At 51.1% G+C, this 16,956-nt stretch overlaps 2 protein-coding genes across 5 annotated transcripts in view; both read left to right on the top strand.

The window, feature by feature from the left end:
* LOC104361434 (synaptotagmin-like protein 2) overlaps nucleotides 1–6,825 on the top strand; it is a 33,654-nt gene extending 26,829 nt beyond the window's left edge. For 2 of the 3 annotated variants that reach the window (XR_004407564.2, XR_004407566.2), the window contains exon 18: nucleotides 520–4,186. The gene's annotated coding sequence lies outside the window, so the exon portion shown is untranslated. Of the gene's footprint in view, nucleotides 1–519; nucleotides 4,187–6,198 lie in introns of those variants that run through there. The other variant, XR_004407565.2, reaches the window with a different exon arrangement.
* Nucleotides 6,826–7,756: 931 nt separating this feature from the next.
* Nucleotides 7,757–15,821, top strand: RAB39B (RAB39B, member RAS oncogene family). 2 transcript variants are annotated; one of them, XM_042807333.1, is made up of 3 exons: nucleotides 7,757–8,063; nucleotides 12,180–12,400; nucleotides 14,734–15,821. In XM_042807333.1, the coding sequence occupies exons 1-3, from the start codon at nucleotides 7,849–7,851 to the stop codon at nucleotides 15,063–15,065; spliced, it is 768 nt and encodes a 255-aa protein (XP_042663267.1). In that variant the 5' UTR covers nucleotides 7,757–7,848; the 3' UTR covers nucleotides 15,066–15,821. The 2 variants fall into 2 exon arrangements, with proteins under 2 accessions (XP_042663267.1, XP_042663269.1); XM_042807335.1 differs by having other exon boundaries at nucleotides 12,180–14,734.
* The last annotated feature ends 1,135 nt before the right edge of the window (nucleotides 15,822–16,956 follow it).

Raw genomic sequence — 16,956 nt, forward strand, 5'->3', positions numbered from 1 at the left:
TAATCTGTGGCCTATGTCATTCGAAACTGTTCGTATTACAGGTATTGGAAGCTATTGAAAATAGTTTAGAAGCTAACCAAAGAGAAAGAAAGAATTGTTGAATATTGAACAACATCCTCTGAATGGGTGTCTCAGATGAGATGGAAACAAAGTGATTGAATTAATTATCAATTACTAAATATTTGCTGAGCTTTATCCTTCACCAAGACAGGAAAAAAAACCTGAAGTACTATGGAGGTTCGGGGAGAAAATTACACTGGCTAAAAAACCCCTATGTAATAAAGTGATCCACTGAAATAATAAATGCTGTATTTTTGCAGGCTTGTTAAATTAAGTAAAAAAATATATCAAATAGACCGATATATCAAAAACTGAATAAATAAACACACTTCGGTTCCTGATAACTAAGAGTGAACATCTTCCGCACCAGGTTTGGTTGGTTGTTTTAGCTGGCTGTTTTGTACTTTAATATCTTTCATGGCTTTAATCTTTTCCACCTGCTTATTCTCCACCCCTCAGGTGTCCCGGTCATCTGCTGGCACTGTTAAAATGGATACCCGGGAGGAGATGTCCCTCTGAGCGCCGTTGCAGAGGTGGTCAGCAGACATTGGGAAGCTCACTGCAAAGCACCATGCAAAAGCATGTTTGCAAAGACGCTGTAAGGTATGTGCTACTGGAGCCGTGCTGCTCTCGGCAGCATCGCTGCTGCACAAGATCCTACTGACCTGCGGAAAGCTCTTGAAAACAGAAGTCCCTTCCCATGGGGTCAGCCAGGAGAAGCCACTTTTGCCCAGGGGCTTCACTTTTTGGGAGGCTCCTTGTACGGGTGGCTCTGCCATGAGAAGCAGCTTTGCCAGCAAGGGTCAGGGTGAAGTTCATGAGGCCACAGGAGGACTCTGAGTGTGTTTTGGTATCACAGTACCATTTCCTGACCTGCTGTGAGCAGGAGATACCAGATTCGTAGCAATGAGGTTTGAGCAAGAGCCGGAAATGCCAGGATGGCCCTTCCCATTTTTGAGGTGTTGGCCAGCTTCTCCCACCCTTCTGAACATGTTGGTTGGTTGGAGCGTGCTGGGTCAGCTCACAGCAGCACAAAAACTGAGCATTGGCCTCCAGGAGGCCCATGGAGAAATTACTGTTAAAGGCTTGTAGGAGATCTCTTCTGAAAGAGGGATGGACTTAGTGGAGAGCTGGGAAGGTGTCCTGCAGGGGCCATAGAAGAGTTCAGCAGCTCTAGATCAAGTTCCTTTTGATTTTGTGTTAATTTCCCGTTCACTCAGCTGAAATGCCTCCTGTCAGGTAGTAAAATCTGAATGAAGTTGGATGAAGATGTCAGCAGGCAGCAGCATCCTTAGGAGTGGAACAACATAAATGGGAGCAGGGTCTGAGCTTGGTCCCACCAGGTTTGTGCCAGCAGACTCTAGTTAGCATTCCTGTTGGAGAGGGGCTGGTGGTGGTACAGTCATTTTCCTGCAAGTGACCTGAAATAGGTGCTCGCGTAAGCAGGCAGATACTTGCCTTTTAAAATGCTGTAAAATCATATTATGGCTGGACCGGTCTCTGGGCCGTGGCAATCCAACCTCTGTTGTAGACCCAAACTAGCTAAACCAGCCCTGCTTTAATAAATCGTTTTAGGAGGAAAGGAAGGAGTCCTGAATATGAAGGCATTTCTGCTGGTCAGTTTTCCTTTCTTTTTCCAGGACTGCAGTCAGTGTTTAGCAAATCACTTGACATCCTATATTTCACAAAATGAAAAATACAGAACACCGCAGACCCACAGTCCTAGCTCCTGCAACACCTTAAAGACCACCCCCCCAATTAGTCCTCCACAGGCGTTGCAGCTTCTGATAAAAAGGCATGTGTTTAGTGGTGTTGAACAGAGCAAATGCAAGTATATTTTGCCTTTTCTCACTCTACAGACCTGCCTGTGCTGCTGCTAAACTTGAGACGCTACCAGTAGGAGCAGAAATCAGATTTCATGCATCTAACAACCCGTAATGCCCTCCTGCTAGTTATTAACAATCCAAAGTAGCTCTTGATCTGTAAGCAAGCAGTCTGAGCTCTGGGCTTGGAGGGGAAGCTAGGGAGCCGTTTTCTGACAAAGTAGGTAGCTCAGACACCCACTCTGTAGGAAGAAAAATCACAATAACCTCTTTTCCTCTCCTCTCTCTCCCACTCACCATTACTAATTTATCCTGGTTGTAATGGCTTCTGTTTGCTCTAAGCAGATCCTGTTCCCTTCCTGGGAAGACTTGAATAGCTACAAGGACATAATATTCCCAGTGGAGGATCTGTTCTTGGATTCAAGCAGACTCAGGCAGATATAATGATCTCTTGATGGGAGCCCCTCCTTTTTTGACCGGCCAACCCATGACCATTTTAATGTGATCATAATCTGAAATAAGACACCGGGAGCTGCATCTGGAGTAAGCCATCCCATGGTAATGAGCTGACATTTAATTTATTGTCCCAGGGAAACGTTTTGCAAAGGTTTTATGTCTCTTCAAAAACCCAGCTGACTTGCTCGCATGTGCGAGCCACTGGGGTGGAGGCTGTGTCTTGTGGGTGCTGTGTGGCACCAGAGGGTGGCCCTGCCACTTGCAGGGGTGCAGGGACAAGGTTATCCTCTGGGCACGCCCACCCATGTACGGGAATTTAACCTCCCCCCATCCGTTCAGGTTGCAAAGCAAATGCTAACACTGCCCTGGAGCACTGTTATTGACTCAGGAGGCTTCTCTGGTTATTTCTGGAGTTTCTCTGCATTTGTGTCTCTCCCACATTCTCCTATCAGCACAGATCCTAGCTGGCTTTGCAGCCCCATCTCTGTGGCGTCATTAAGCTCCTTGGGAGGAGGCAGAGCCTCCTGCTCAGGGGATGGGGCAGTTCAAACTGTCTGAGGTCGGGCAGCTGCTTTGTGCTGGGCCTTTTGTTCCTCTATGGCTAAGGGAGAGAGCAGTGATGGTGGAGGATGGCTCATCCCATCAAGATGGGTGGGATAAATAACTCTCAAAATGTTCCTGCCTCTCTCTGATAGCTACAGGAGGAGCCTGGTAGCCTAGTGGAGGAAAGACATTTAGGTAATGTGTTCCTATATTAACGGGGGACCATTAATGAGACAGCCAGCATCACTCAGTCATGACTATATTTATCAAGCCTGTGTCTGCTCTACTGCTTTTGATTTGATCCCGGTGTGACACTGGGGGACCAGTGGTACCTCTGCAGGATGCCACCCCTGGAACCCCAACCAGCGTGCTTGGAGGTGCCTTGGTGTGTAGTACCCCACTGCTCACTAGAAGCATTTTGCTGACAAGTTGGCATTTAGGGAGGGAGGTTAGACAGGTTTCCTGGGGACAGAGGCTGCCAGTCTGCCACAGAAGCCCACCACTACAAAAGGCCCTTTAGCCCAGCCAAAAGCCAAGGTGGGACAGAAGCTTCACCATGTGGCTCCTGGCATTCGGCCCTGCCTGCGCTTCCCTCCTGCTACTGCTGTTGGAGGCTCTAAGGCTGTCACCTCGTCACAAAGTCCTAAATTGCACTCCCAGTGCCTGCTGTCAGCTGGGCTGTCAGTTCCGAGCACCGTGTGGCTTTACGCTTGTCTGCACCACCCTGACTAACCGTGGGCATCATATAAATAATAAACATTAATTCGCTTAATACCTTCCCTCTGTCCCGGGTTTTACAGTGGCACGCATCAGCTAGCAGGTCATGGGTGCAATCACATCCCTGTCAACAGCGTAATCTGCCTCTGCCTCACATCTCCTGGACAGGCCTAATTTAACAGGGATGTTTTTTGGAACTAGCTAATAAATTGTTTGCTACGTGTGGTTAGCCAGCCCCGGTCTCAGCACTCCCAGCACCCCGGTGTGCAGCCTGTAGCTGTTTGCAGTAACCGGTCTCGGGGCTGTTTGGTAGCCTACGCTCGCAGGGCTCGGCTTGGGTGCAGTTCATCTCTGGGGTGATGAGCAGCTCCACTGCGAGTGGGGCTGGGGACGTCAGCCGGTGGGTTCGGGTGCTCTGGTTCACCAGTGTGTTGCGATCGTGGCACCTTCCCAGGCTGGGCCACAGGCACGGGCCGTCTCGGGCAGCTCCTGTGCAGCCAGCCCCGCAGCGAGGGATTGTGTCGGCTATTGATTGTTTTTTGTATCCTTGGAAACTGAAAGGGCATTAAAATTGCATGGTGCGTGCAGTGCTGATGCACTCTCCTCCTCGTAGCGCTGCCATGGGCTTGGAGGTTGCTTTAGCTTCCAGCTGCCAGCTACGGGGTGTAAAGGACACTGGCTGGTTTTGGAAAAAAACTGAACTACAACTGACTGGCAAAATATTTAGAGGTGGGGGAACCTCTGTGAATCGCAGTGCTGGGGTCCAGGGGGTGGCTGGCTCCTCGCCGTCCCTGACCATGGCTAGGGACCTTCCCTCTTTGTGGCCCAGCCACAGCGAGCCTGGGCTTCACGGCAGAGACCTCCTGCCTGAGAGGAGCTGCCTGCCTTGAAACCATCCCGCCTCAGCCACAGGGACTGCTGAGGCGGGCGCCGGGCTCTTAATGCGGGGTTACATGGCAGCGGTTCCTGCCATTTGGAGCACACATGGTACTCACCACCCACCAGCCTGAAGTGGGTTGGAACTGGGCTCACAAAAGCCCCTGCTAAGTATCTGGCCTTCATCATCTAATGCTAAAAGGAAATTAATATCATCGCTCTGGGATAGAGACCACAGGCAGCGCAGGGTAGCGAGGGAGTCGCTCTCCAGCCCTCGCCCTCTTTTGTCCCAGCTTTCCTGCCTTAAAATAAATTTACGAAAGAAGAAACACCCACTCAGGTGGCTGATGCATGGATGTTTTCCACCTTGCACGGGAGCTGCACGCATAGGCGGCCCTGGGGAAGGGCTCTGGCCCGCGTTTGGCCGTGCGCAGTGCAGGCTGCGCGGCAGAGCTGCCTGCACCGGAGCTCCCCTCGGCTTCATCGGGCAGGTTGGACCCGGCTTGTGGGGTCCCCCGGGCACTGCCAGCTGACGGGGAAGGTTGGCCCCTGCGCCCCAGGAGCCACGGGAAGGAGGGCTGAAGGGTCGCCCGTAGTCCGGGCGTGCCGACAGCCCGTGGAGGCTGCCGCCAGCGCTGCCACCAGTGCACGCGCTCCCGCGGCTTCTCACCAGCACCCGCTGTCCCCTCCCCAGCCAACAAACCTGCTTTTGCAGCAAATCTAGGTTAGTCTCTGTCTTACTCTTTCAGACACCAGATTTTCCATTTTCTAAAACGGCACCAGAACAAAGGCTCTCCCAGGAGCTCATTTTCTCCTACCTTCTCGGTTACTGCTAATTAATATCGTGGCTGCCTAGTCATGCAGCGTGTGTTCATCTATATGCATGTGTTCAGAGAAGATGAAAATAATATCTGCATCACGGGATCCTGCGGGTTTATTTTCTGGGGAAAAATGGGTCCTTGGTGCTCCAGGAATTCCTCTAGCTATGACAGCATCTGCTGGGCACCAGCCCACCCCTTGGTGCTCTCCTTGGCTCCTCACAGCCCTGCAAGTCGGGGCGCCTCGGCTGCTCCCCGCTGCAGCTCACGCTGCTGCGAGTGCATGGGGAGGAGAGGGAAAGTTAAAGAGAAACCACAATTTGTTGTGGGCTTGAACTAATGGGCATTGAATGCCTAGTGATTATATGGTAAAGTGCAACAGATCCCCACGAAGCATCGCGGGCAATGAGTCACTGGTTAATGTGCTGCTAACTTGGATTTATAGGTTTAATATTTTTCTGTTGCACCGTTTCTGTTGCTGTGCAATGTGCTTCATCATTTTCTTCCCTGTCCTGAGGTACGTTAAAATAGGATCTTTCAAGGTTGTTATTTTTTAATAGATATATTTCAAAGGGTATTGAAAAATTTCCTTGCCATTTACTCCTCAAGACTGTCCTAGTCCAATTTGCAAGCTGGCTAACTATCTCATCGCTATATAAAAGTCTTTTTCTTGAGGATCTAATTAATATAATAGCCACTGTGGATGTGTTTATTTCAATAGCAGTCATGCAGGAGGAGCTCTTAATGAAACCATCTTTATTTAAAAAAAAAAAACCACCAACGCTTTCATAAATTTAAAAAAAGTGTCAATAGTCCTTTTTTTTTTTTTTTTTCCCCATGCTTGAGTTAATACACACAGTTTAGTCACTGTTTTTAGTAACATACGTGCTCATTTTCCCCGCCAGAGATCAAAACTCTGCTCAGGCAAGTGCTGCGCAAGCAGGCGCTCGAGCTCAGCCGTGAGCCGTGGGGGACAAGCCGTGTTTGGGACAGCCCGCTCAAAACTGGGACATACAGTCCGCGGTATCGGCATATGCGGCTGTGCAACGTTCGCTGCTGCTCAGGTTCCCGAACGCTGTGCTCTGCCCTGCGGAGGCAAGAACCTGCTCCAGCGGAGCGGGTGAAAATGGATTTGTTAGGATTTGTGGTATTTAAGTTGCTGGGTAATGTCTGTAACTATTCATTTTTGAGATTGTACACACATCATATAAATATATACACACATACTATATATATATACACACACACATAAACATAAATATGTGTGTGTGTGCATGTGGATACGCTGGGTTTCATGCGGCTGTTCGTAAGATCCCTTACTATTACCACTGTCCCCTTCCAGACAAGGCCCCCACGGTGCAGGTGACCCGGTGCCCTGGGCAGTGGCACAGCAGCTCCCCAAAAGCACCAGGAGCCCTTGGGCTCCCCCCGTTAGATGCCAATGGGAACAAAGCCCCCGCCGCAGCGGTGAGGAGCCCAAACCTCTCCAGAATTGAGACTTGGGTTTGAAACCCGGACAGATGCTGTGCGCCCGGCTTGACCCCCCCCTTGCCCTGAGGAAGAGCTGAGAAAGGTTTGCCTTGACCTGCACCCCCGTAGTTTTGGGGTCTGCCTGGCCCCACAGCTCCCCTTTGGGCCTGCGCTCAGCACAGCTCCCCTCAGCCCCGTGTTCCCCCTCAGCCCTGGGGTTCCCTGAAGCCACCAGGGATCCCCTCAGCCGCATGTCCCCCTCAGCTCACGGTTCTCTCCCCTCAGCTCACGGCTCCCCTCAGCCTCGTGTCCCCTGAGGCCCTGGGCTCCCCGAAGCCACCGAGGATCCCCTCAGCCTCCTGTTCCCCTCAGACCCGGGCTCCCCTCGACCTCCTGTTCCACTCCGCCCCGGGGCTCCCCTCAGCCTCACGTCTGCCTCAGTCCCCGGCTCCCCCCGCAGCCACCGGCTCCGCTCTGCCCCGCGTTCCCCGCAGCCCCGGGCTCCCTCCGGCCACCCCCGCACGGTCCCGCCCCGCCCCGCCCCCGCCCGGCTCCCGCAGCGGCGGCGTTTCGGGGGTGGCGGCTCCTCCCGGCAGTGCGGTAGAGCGCGGCCGCCATTGCATCACGGCGCGCCCCGCGCTCGGCCGCGCCTCCATCCCGCAGCCCGGCACCGGCTGCACCGGCACCGGCGGGGGGGGGGGGGGCTGCAACCGCAGGGCACGGCCGCCGCGGCGCTGCGGAGGGACGGGGGGTGCTTTAGCCGGGGCCGCGGCAGCCGGCGCCCGCGGTCGGCGCAGCGCCTCGGCGGCGGCCAGGAGCGAAAAAGGGAGGGCAAGCGGCGGGGTTTCTCGGCGGGATGCGCCGGCGGTGACGGGGCAGCGGGGTGCCGGGCACCGGCCTGCGCCGGCCGCCATGGGGCCCGCCTGAGCCGCGCGGCCGCGGCGCACGCAGCGGGGCCGGCCCGCCGCCGCCGCCGGTCCCCGGGGCGCCGAGCTCCCGGCCTTGCGGCGGCGGCCGCCCGCGGGCCCGCGGGCCGGGCATGGGCGGCGCGGCGGCGGGCGGGCGCTGAGGCGGGCGGCGGCAGCATGGAGGCCATCTGGCTGTACCAGTTCCGCCTGATCGTCATCGGCGACTCCACCGTGGGCAAGTCCTGCCTCATCCGCCGCTTCACCGAAGGGCGCTTCGCCCAGATCTCCGACCCCACGGTGGGCGTGGATTTCTTCTCCAGGCTGGTGGAGATCGAGCCGGGCAAGAGGATCAAGCTGCAGATCTGGGACACGGCCGGGCAGGAGCGGTTCCGGTGAGCGCTGCGGCGGGGCCGGGAGCTGCGGGGCCGGCGGCCTCGTGTGCCGGGCCCCGGCTTGTGCGGGGGGGCTCGCACCGCCGGTGCGGCGTTTGGCGAATGAGACAGAGAAGAGTCAAATTGTACCTTTTGCCCAACCCTCCCCCCCCTCCCTTTTTTTTTTTTTTTTTTTTTTTTTTTTTTTTTTTTTTTCCCCTAGCTGGCCCCGAAACGCGCCGGGGAATCATCGTACCGCCTTGTATACCTGGGATTTGTGTCCGGCCCCGAATGGCCACGTGTAGGATGTGTAGGGTCGGGGGTGTAGAGGAGCCGCCGGGGAGGGGGACGGAGCCCCAAGGCAGCGCTGGGGTTTGGGGGTGTTTTTACCAGCCCTGCGCGGCATCAGAGGATGCAGCTCGGCAGGGAACGCGCCTGCTCCCCGTTGGTGCAAAGAGGCAGTAACCAGGATGTTTCACAGCTGAGCGCACGTTTAGGCTCGCTAAACGCAATGGAATAGGCGGTTTGATGCTCTGCAGAGCTCGGCTGTCCGTAGGATAGGGAAAAGCCGGGACAAACCCTTGGCGGTGGCTGTGCAGGTGCTTTCTGGAGAGTGCCGTGCCGGGTGCTTGCACGGGCACAAGCCGTTGGAGACATTAAGCAATAGTAACAAAGACGATGAGGAAAAATAAAGGCAGCGTGTGGAACCGTGACAAGAGTTTCTTACAGCACTGTATGGTAAAAACAGCAGTCGTGGTTGGAGCAGGCTCACCCCAGCTGAACAGGGGACTGGTTGTGTCACAGGACGCGTGCCACTCAGCGCTCATTTGGAAGGGCTGTGAGTGTGCCCTCAGGTCTCTGCCTCCTGTTTGCTTATATTTTTCATCCATCTTTAACCCTCGTCCGCTCTTTCATCCTGCTGCCTCCAGGAGCACTTCCCTTGCCCCCTCATCTCTGCGCAGCTTCACGTAGCTCCTACTTCTGTGCTGTAATGACTCGGCTGAGGAATGGTTCGGTTTCATTCAATAGATGAAACCTCCCCTACCCCCACCCCTCACCACCTTCCTTCGCATCTGTGGCGCTGGCATCTGGCCCAGGATGTGCAGTAGTTGGTCCTTATCCACTGACAGGTTTTTCTTATGCTACCTTGCAGCCTTTCGGCACGAGGAGTTGGTGCTTTATTCTGCTGAGAGAGGAGGTGCTTTATCTTGCAGTTGCATCAGCTTCCAGCTTTGAATCTCGGGCTGAGGTCTGTAGAAAACACGCCTGGGCGCCATCCCCGGCATCTGCCTTTGCTGTGAAGAGCAAAAGCCATCAGATGGCTTCAATTTCCTTTCTTTTACGCATTAGGAAGTTTGGGGCCCTGGAGGCTGCTTACCCTTAGTGCTGGTGGTTGACCCGGCCCGGCGCTCGGGTTGTGAGCATGATGAGCAGGCGACCTTCAGCACAAGGGCAGGCTGCACTGCTGCGATGGGCAGTGGCATCCAAAGGCAGGAAGAGTGCAAGGGGGGGCAGGAACAGTGAGTGACATAGAAAAGAAAAAAAACACATCGTGCAGCTTTGAAATGCCCTTGCCAAAGTGCGGAGTTAAATTCCCAATGTGAAAAGCTAGAGGGAAGTGAGCAAACGCAGGTGCTTTTATGATGCACTCTGAAGTATGAAAAAAACAGGCAAAAAGTCTGTTTTGCATTTATCCCTTTCATATCACCATTAGCCCTGTGACAAATTGTGCCCCATAAAGGCAGCGGCTCTTGGGCTCCGTCTACTAGCAATTTTGCTTGGCAAAAGGTGAGACGGAGTTATTACTGGAATAAGCTGAAGCCTCTCAGACTTTGTGGGCATAGGAAAGAAGCACAATGGTGCAGGTGCTCTCCAGAGCCCTTGAACTTTTTTGTCATAGCACAGGGAATTTCTTAAGAAGGAAATTTGTAAGAATGAGCTCTGCTTTTTGACAGACTTCTCTGATTTGAGCATTTCCTGCTTTGCATAGTTTAACAGCTACCCTACAAGGAAGAAACCACTGTAGTTATTTTGAAGACACCTTGCTGGCATTCTTTGGGATGCAGCTGTGCCACCTTTCTGCTCTTCCTGACCCCTGTTGTGAGCTCTTCCACTCTCCATAAATGAGAAGCAATTTCTGTGCAGTCAAGACTTAAATTACAGTTAAGCATGTGCCCTTCTGTTTTGCCAGCTCACGCCCCAAAACGTGCTGCCTGGGGCAGTGCTGAGGCTGCTTTGGAGCTGCAGAAGAGCAGGGTCCAATTCTTCCCGGATCCGGCAAGTTTTGCCTGTCTCTGGTTGCTCAGATACTGTTGATTTCCTTGTCTGAAATGTGATGTTGTGTAATGCTAACAAAAGCAAAAGCATGTGGAGCCCTCACTCCCTGGAACTGAGTACCAGCACCTACAGCAGAGCTGTTTCCTTCCAGCCAGCAGCTCTTCCTCAGCCGAGAGGAAAAAGCTCAAACAAACAGGCACGGACCCTGGGTACAAGAGTCCCTGCCAAGGGTACAGAGCAGGGGAGAGTTCCCAGACAGAGGCAATACATTTATGATAAAACTTGGCCAAAATAGGTGCAAATCCTTGTGATCCTCTGCATGAGCATGTAGGAGCTTGGCGCGAGAAGGGGAGGTGGGAGTCCTGGAAGGGAATTGGGGATTGATGTGCAGAGTGAAGGCCATATAGTTTGCTTCCTGCCCGTTGGTAAGGAAAACAGTCTGTGAAAAAAAGGCTTTAAGAAAAGGCACTGAGACCTTCACCTAGTTTTTCCTCAAAGCAGCGTTCAGCTTGGATCCTGTCATGTCTTTCAGAAGTACCTGAGGCATTGTTGATGTTGGCAGGAGAAGCCGGGGCTGATGGCACAGAACACAGGGGAGGAGCAGAAATGCCTGTGTGGGGGTGAATTCAAAGTGCCAATATCTGTTTGCAGCTGGCTAGATAGCAAAAGACAGATCCAGTTCCCTCGGTGCCAAATGTGCAGAGCTACTGTTGCCCCACAGTCAGACAACTGGGAGAGGAGAAATTATCCAAACGCAGCCAACTATCTTTTTGCCGTCTCTTCTGGCTTTTCAGTTTTGGCTGTGGATTTTCATGCATCGCTGCGTGTCTGTTGATAAAACAATCCTTGAAAAGTCCAGTTCATCCTTTCTTGGGGGCAGTTTTGCTGGATACACTGCAGGACCAAATAACCCCTGACAACAGTCCTGCAGGTCCAAAAAAGAACTTGTCGTAAGGTAAAAATACATCAGTGCTTACATTTTTGCAGCAAGGAAAGTTCAGGCTTGAGTGTGAATTCCTCCAGGGACTGAAATCGATCATTGCTTCTGGATTTAGAACGAATCCATGACTTTGCAAGAACACCCCAGTTTTACAGCTTCTTAGCATTTCCACGTGTAGTATGATTGAGCCGTAGCCTCGTGGTCTCAGTTTCGCCCCATTGCCCTGTGTTAGCTGATTTCCTGTGCTGCCTCTGGCCACCCTGAAGTCTGCCCTTGCTCAGAAGAGTCGTGGAAGATGCGCTCCATTTCTCAGCCCACAGCTTGGTGGTCTTTTTGGTACTATTTAATGCTATCAGTGTTTAGCAGGCACAAGACCAACAGTAATGCGGATTCCCCTAGGAAGCTGTTGTAGAATTTTGCTGTTATTTGGGAGGTCAGACTGTTTGCTCCTGTTATTGCATCAGCTGTAACGTCATTTTGCCTAGTGGTGTAGTAGGAGATAGTGTAGGGCTTGGTGGATGTCCCCATGCCAAGGTCCTGGGTGTATGGAGGGGAGCTACAACCCTGTGGTCTGCCTTCCTAATCTGTAGCCTCCTTCTTTTACGTATCTGTCAGAGAGTGAGTGTTTGGTTTCAAAAAGATCCTTTGATTTGTTACAGTGCATCTAAGCCAATGGGTTAGACAAGGCATTGAGAGCTTACGTGGCAGGGACCTGGGACTCTTTGGACTAACAGCAAAGGGCATATAGTGGTGGAAATGCTGCTTTCTTAAACAAAGACATAGTTCAGAAGGGCTACATTTAGCTTAAGAAAAAAAGTATCAGAAGACACAAACAAACAAGCAAAACCTCACCCGAAACTCACTCTGCCCTTCTTCCCAAGCAGCTGTAACTTACGCTTTTGTGGCTCATTCCTTTCCAGGTCCATCACCAGAGCCTACTACAGGAACTCGGTTGGAGGACTCCTCCTCTTTGACATTACAAACCGCAGGTCCTTCCAGAACGTCCACGAGTGGCTAGAGGAGACCAAGGTGCATGTCCAGCCGTACCAGATCGTCTTTGTTTTGGTAGGTCACAAGTGTGACCTTGACACACAGCGGCAAGTCACCAGGCACGAGGCTGAGAAACTGGCTGCTGCATATGGTATGAAGTACATTGAGACCTCAGCTCGGGATGCCATTAACGTGGAGAAGGCCTTCACTGATCTGACTCGAGATATATACGAGCTTGTTAAAAGGGGGGACATTTCAATCCAGGAGGGATGGGAAGGGGTAAAGAGTGGGTTTGTCCCAAACGTAGTGCACTCTTCAGAAGAAGTGGTGAAATCAGATAGGCGATGCTTGTGCTGAGCTCTTCTAGTGAGGCAAGTGGTGATGAACTCTACTAACCAAACGTACTTTACTAAGTGAACTCAGTGTGACAGAAGGGAGAGCAACACTCCCGTTGTGAACAGCCTCCCGCGTTGTTTTGGACACCAGAACAGACCCCGGAAAGAAATGTTCTGTTCCAAATAACCTTTCAGAACTGGGGGCTACAAACCTACAGGAGAGTGAGTGAGGGTGCATGTAGATGTTGTGAGGAGACAGGCAGCAGAAATGAGGGGCTGCATGAGACAGGAGAGAGTATACAGAGAGCTGGATGGGCTGGCACACACCAGGGTACACTACGTGTCCTCTTTTAAGTAAATCCATAGCTCCATGCTGAGTAGTGAAGCCACAGTATGGATACTATAGTAGTATGGCAAATGGGCAGCCAAAGAGAAGGAAAGAGGACATCTTCGTTTGTGTCAGCTGTTTATTGTCAGGAAGGTGTAAAGGCAGCACAGATACTGTTTCCTCATAAGGCCAACTCCACAGGAGAAGTTTATTGACATGGTATGCACACTCCTGAATTTTCTTTCTTACGTTCTTGAACGTAGTTCAATAGCAAAGAATACTCTGTGGGATTTAAAGAGGAAAACAGTAGTTATTTGATTGGTAATTAAATTATTCCCCCCTCCCCCCCCAAATAGTGCTTTTCTTGCTGTGCTGAACTGGATTCCAAGTCACAACTCCTGTTCCAGTGATTATTCAATGTATTTTTACACATTTACTGCCTTGAAAGTACCCTGAGTTCAGGGATTTCCAATAGAATTAAGTGATCAAGAGCATAAAGAGAGAACCATGTCCTCATATGTTATAACTTAAGGCTGGGGTGTTGCAGCCAGGTGGGACACACCAACATTTCTGTCGTACTAACGGCACTGTGCTGACCTTCTGGGTGTCTCACCAGCCAGGTCGAAAAGAGGGGAAAATAAAAATAAAAAAAATAACAACAAAATAATAAAAAACTTGAAAAGCTTAACTCAGGTGCATCAGACATCCTAAAAGGTGAGATTTACTTTTAAAGAAGTTAAATAGCATGGAAACCAACAGCTTCCATCAGTACTCTCTGCTGTTAAAGTGTCATTTTCTTTCTTGGCATCTGTGGAGAACTAGCACTGGGAAGGAGGAGCACACAACAGAAGTGGGTGGAGAGGAAAGCCACAAGATGAGCTCAAGAATAAAATTTGTTTTCCTCCATGTTTTAATTTGACAAAAGAGGATCCATCTCAGGTGGGTCATCACGGGATGGTAGCCATGTTCCAAAAGCTCTATGTAGGTGGATGTTGTCTGGGAATGCCATTCACCACTTAGAAGCTTTGCTTCCGCTAAGTTTTAACTTAAGCTTTTGAAGTGCAGCAGGGTAACTGTGCTCCTGTAGCAAACTAGGGAAGTTCAGCCTATTAAAAGCAAACAAATAAAACTATAGTGACGTCTTTTTTACTCGCGTTTGCAAGCTTTATACACCAAACTGCTAATGGGCAGGAGGGAGGGATTAGGTAAAAACCACAGGAAGCATCTGGTGTTTGATTTTAGGCCTCTAAGAAAAGAAGAATGAAATACTTGTTACAGCTTTTTAAGCTGCCCCATCTATAAAAGTGTGGGTCTTTGCTGTTGAGTTCAGACTGGTTTTTCCCTTTGAACCTGTTCTCATGGTTTGCAGCAAGTGGGCAGGTCTGTATGAAGGAAAAAAAAAAAAACCCTGTGGTTTAACCTGTGTGTTAAAGCTGAAAAAAAATAAACCGACCAACAAACCCAACCCAACAACCAAAGCCCTGAAAAGTAACATTTTTATTTTCAGTGTTTTGGGAACAATTTCAGTTCGTGGGCTCTGCAGGGAGCAGCAGCATTGTGCCTGCTGGGAGGCCACTGGGAGCAAATTGGAGGAAGGGACGGGTGGCAGTGGCCCAGCACCTTTCAGTCAGCTTGTCACTGCTAACCCCCGATCGCTCTTGAACGGGCTGTAAATGGATCAAAAAGTTTGTGCTAAAGCCCAGGGAATTCCAGGCAGGTTCACTTGTGGTTGAGTTGAGTGTCCTGAAGATCTAAGAGAAATTTAAAAAAAAAAAAAAATTTAAAAAAAAAAAAAAATCCCTTTACAAAATCTCTTTCTAGGTAAGCAAAGCTGGAGAAGATTGATGCAGCGAGCGCCACAGGAGCTTGGCTGCCGTGGGCGCTCGTGGGCTGCCGCCGGTGGAGAGCGCCAGGTTTGCTCGGCCCGGGTCTGTTGGTCCCCTTTTCACACAGGCAGGGACGACCGAGTGTGGAAGGGCCAGTTCCTTCGTTCTCCGCAGGGAAAGGCGGCCAAGCAACCGCTTGGGGCTTTCAGGGTCCTTCCCAGCGCGTGTCGTGGGGCGCCTGGCCGAGGGTGGCGGAGCGGGAGCGCTGCCTTACCGGCAGTTAGAAGGTGGATCGAGCGGCGTTCTGGCAGTAGTCAAATTCTGTAATTCCATGTGCAGGATCCTGGCCAGCAGGGAAGGCTCACTTTTCATGACAAAACCAATATTTTATTTAATGGGGTTTGGGCATTCCCTTTTACTGCTCCCGGAGAGAATTTCCATAAAGCCTGAACCAGTAAGTGCATTCAGGCCTTCAGAGTCAGTCTTCAGTTTAAAAATACAAGTGTCATAATTCTAAGGAGGAACAGTACAGAAGAAAAGGTATGCAGTCTTAACTACTTAGAGGTAATAAATGGTTATATTAAATGATAGCGACATCATTATCTACATCTTTTTCTAATTCCTTGCATTTTCTAGACAGCTTACTAAAATATAGGAAATGTAGATTCATCTGTACAAAATTTGGAATGTTTTTTTCTAAGATGAAGAACTTATAGGATATGCTAAGAATTCTTTTCTAACAACTGGTTTTAATGCTTTGACTTCTAGTGCAAGAGGGACTTAATCAGGTGATACCTTTCGCAGGATAAAGGTCAGGAGCTCTTTTACTCTAGAACAAAAAGAAAAAAAAAAGGCTAACTTTCTGTGGTCTCTGCCACATGTTAAAAACAATCTGCATGTTAGATTGAAATTGCTCAGAACCTCCAGAATAAAAGCTTACTATACACTTTCCTCGCTTTCTGTTATGCTCTGTAATGACATGTGAAAATAATGCTGTATTTAGCTGTCTGTATGTGACTGAAAATATGCTTGTATTTAGCAAAATGGTTACTATGTGATAATGTGAAATTCAAAACTTGTAAAGAAACTTCGGTGGCTTTTTTTTTTTTTTTTTTTTTTTTTTCATCCCCTTCCCCAGTCTTTATCAGTAAGCTACTACCTGTAGCACTTCCGTAGCGCAGCTGTAACTGGAAGTCTGACATGGACTGGCCCGGCAATAAACAGCCACTCTTCGCAGCAGCAGCCGCTCCACCTTCTCTGGAGGCTCCCTGCTAATGGCCTCAGAACCAGCCAAGCGGAGAAAAACCAGTGCAGCTGTAGAAACAGTGGCCAGTCTTAAACCAAACCAAAGTCCCCCCCGGACACAACCCCGGCTCCCTGCAGTCGCAGCCCAACGCAGCCCCCCCCGCCCCGCAGGAGGCTCAAACAGCTCCTGCAGTCGGACCTGCTGAGGCCAGAGCCATGCTGGACAAGGATCGCTCCTAGGGAAGCGTGAGTTCGTGTCTATAAGTTGTTTTGGTTTTATTTATTTCCTATCAAACAATCAAGACCCCACCCCAAAAAAGTTCCGATGGCCACAGCCATCTCCCATCCCGCCCCCCCCCCCCCCCGGAGCCTTCTGAACCAACTGAGCAGTGCCAGCTCTAAGGCTGCCCTCCCCCCCGGCCCCCCCGGAACAGCATGAGGTCACTGCCAGTTGCACACAGTTCTTATTTTTGCTCGTGCAGAAATGCTTAACTCGTCGTTTCATTGTGCCCAACAAAGGCAGGCAAGCTCTGCCTCAGGCCCAGCCCGAGGGAGGGGGGGAGCACGATTCAGCCTGTGGGGATCTCATTAATCCAAATGGAAGAGAAAATTGCAAGAGAAACCGGGGGGGCCGTGTTTGCAGCTGCCTTGCCTGTCATTGCTGATGCTCTTAAAAAAACAGCGAGAAGCAGCCTGCAGCCCCAGCAGCCCCACGGTCAGCCTCCTGTGGCCGGGGGCAGACACCGCTCGGGCAAGCAACATCCGACCTCGACCTTCCTCTGCTCCAGCCAAAGACACCAGCAGACGGTCTCGCCCTTCTCGTGCCAGGGTGCGAGGCCGTACCCGCTTTACCTCTCTCCCTCTCGCTTTCGCAGCCACAGGGCTGTCACAGCAGGTGCCTGTGTTCACAGATTCACACTCTCATTCAAGCCAGGATTTGGCAGCTACACTTTGCACGGCTGCTGCTTTAACC

Source organism: Tyto alba, unplaced genomic scaffold (genome assembly GCF_018691265.1).
Source record: "Tyto alba isolate M040663 unplaced genomic scaffold, T.alba_DEE_v4.0 Super-Scaffold_5, whole genome shotgun sequence".
Lineage (NCBI taxonomy): Eukaryota > Metazoa > Chordata > Aves > Strigiformes > Tytonidae > Tyto > Tyto alba.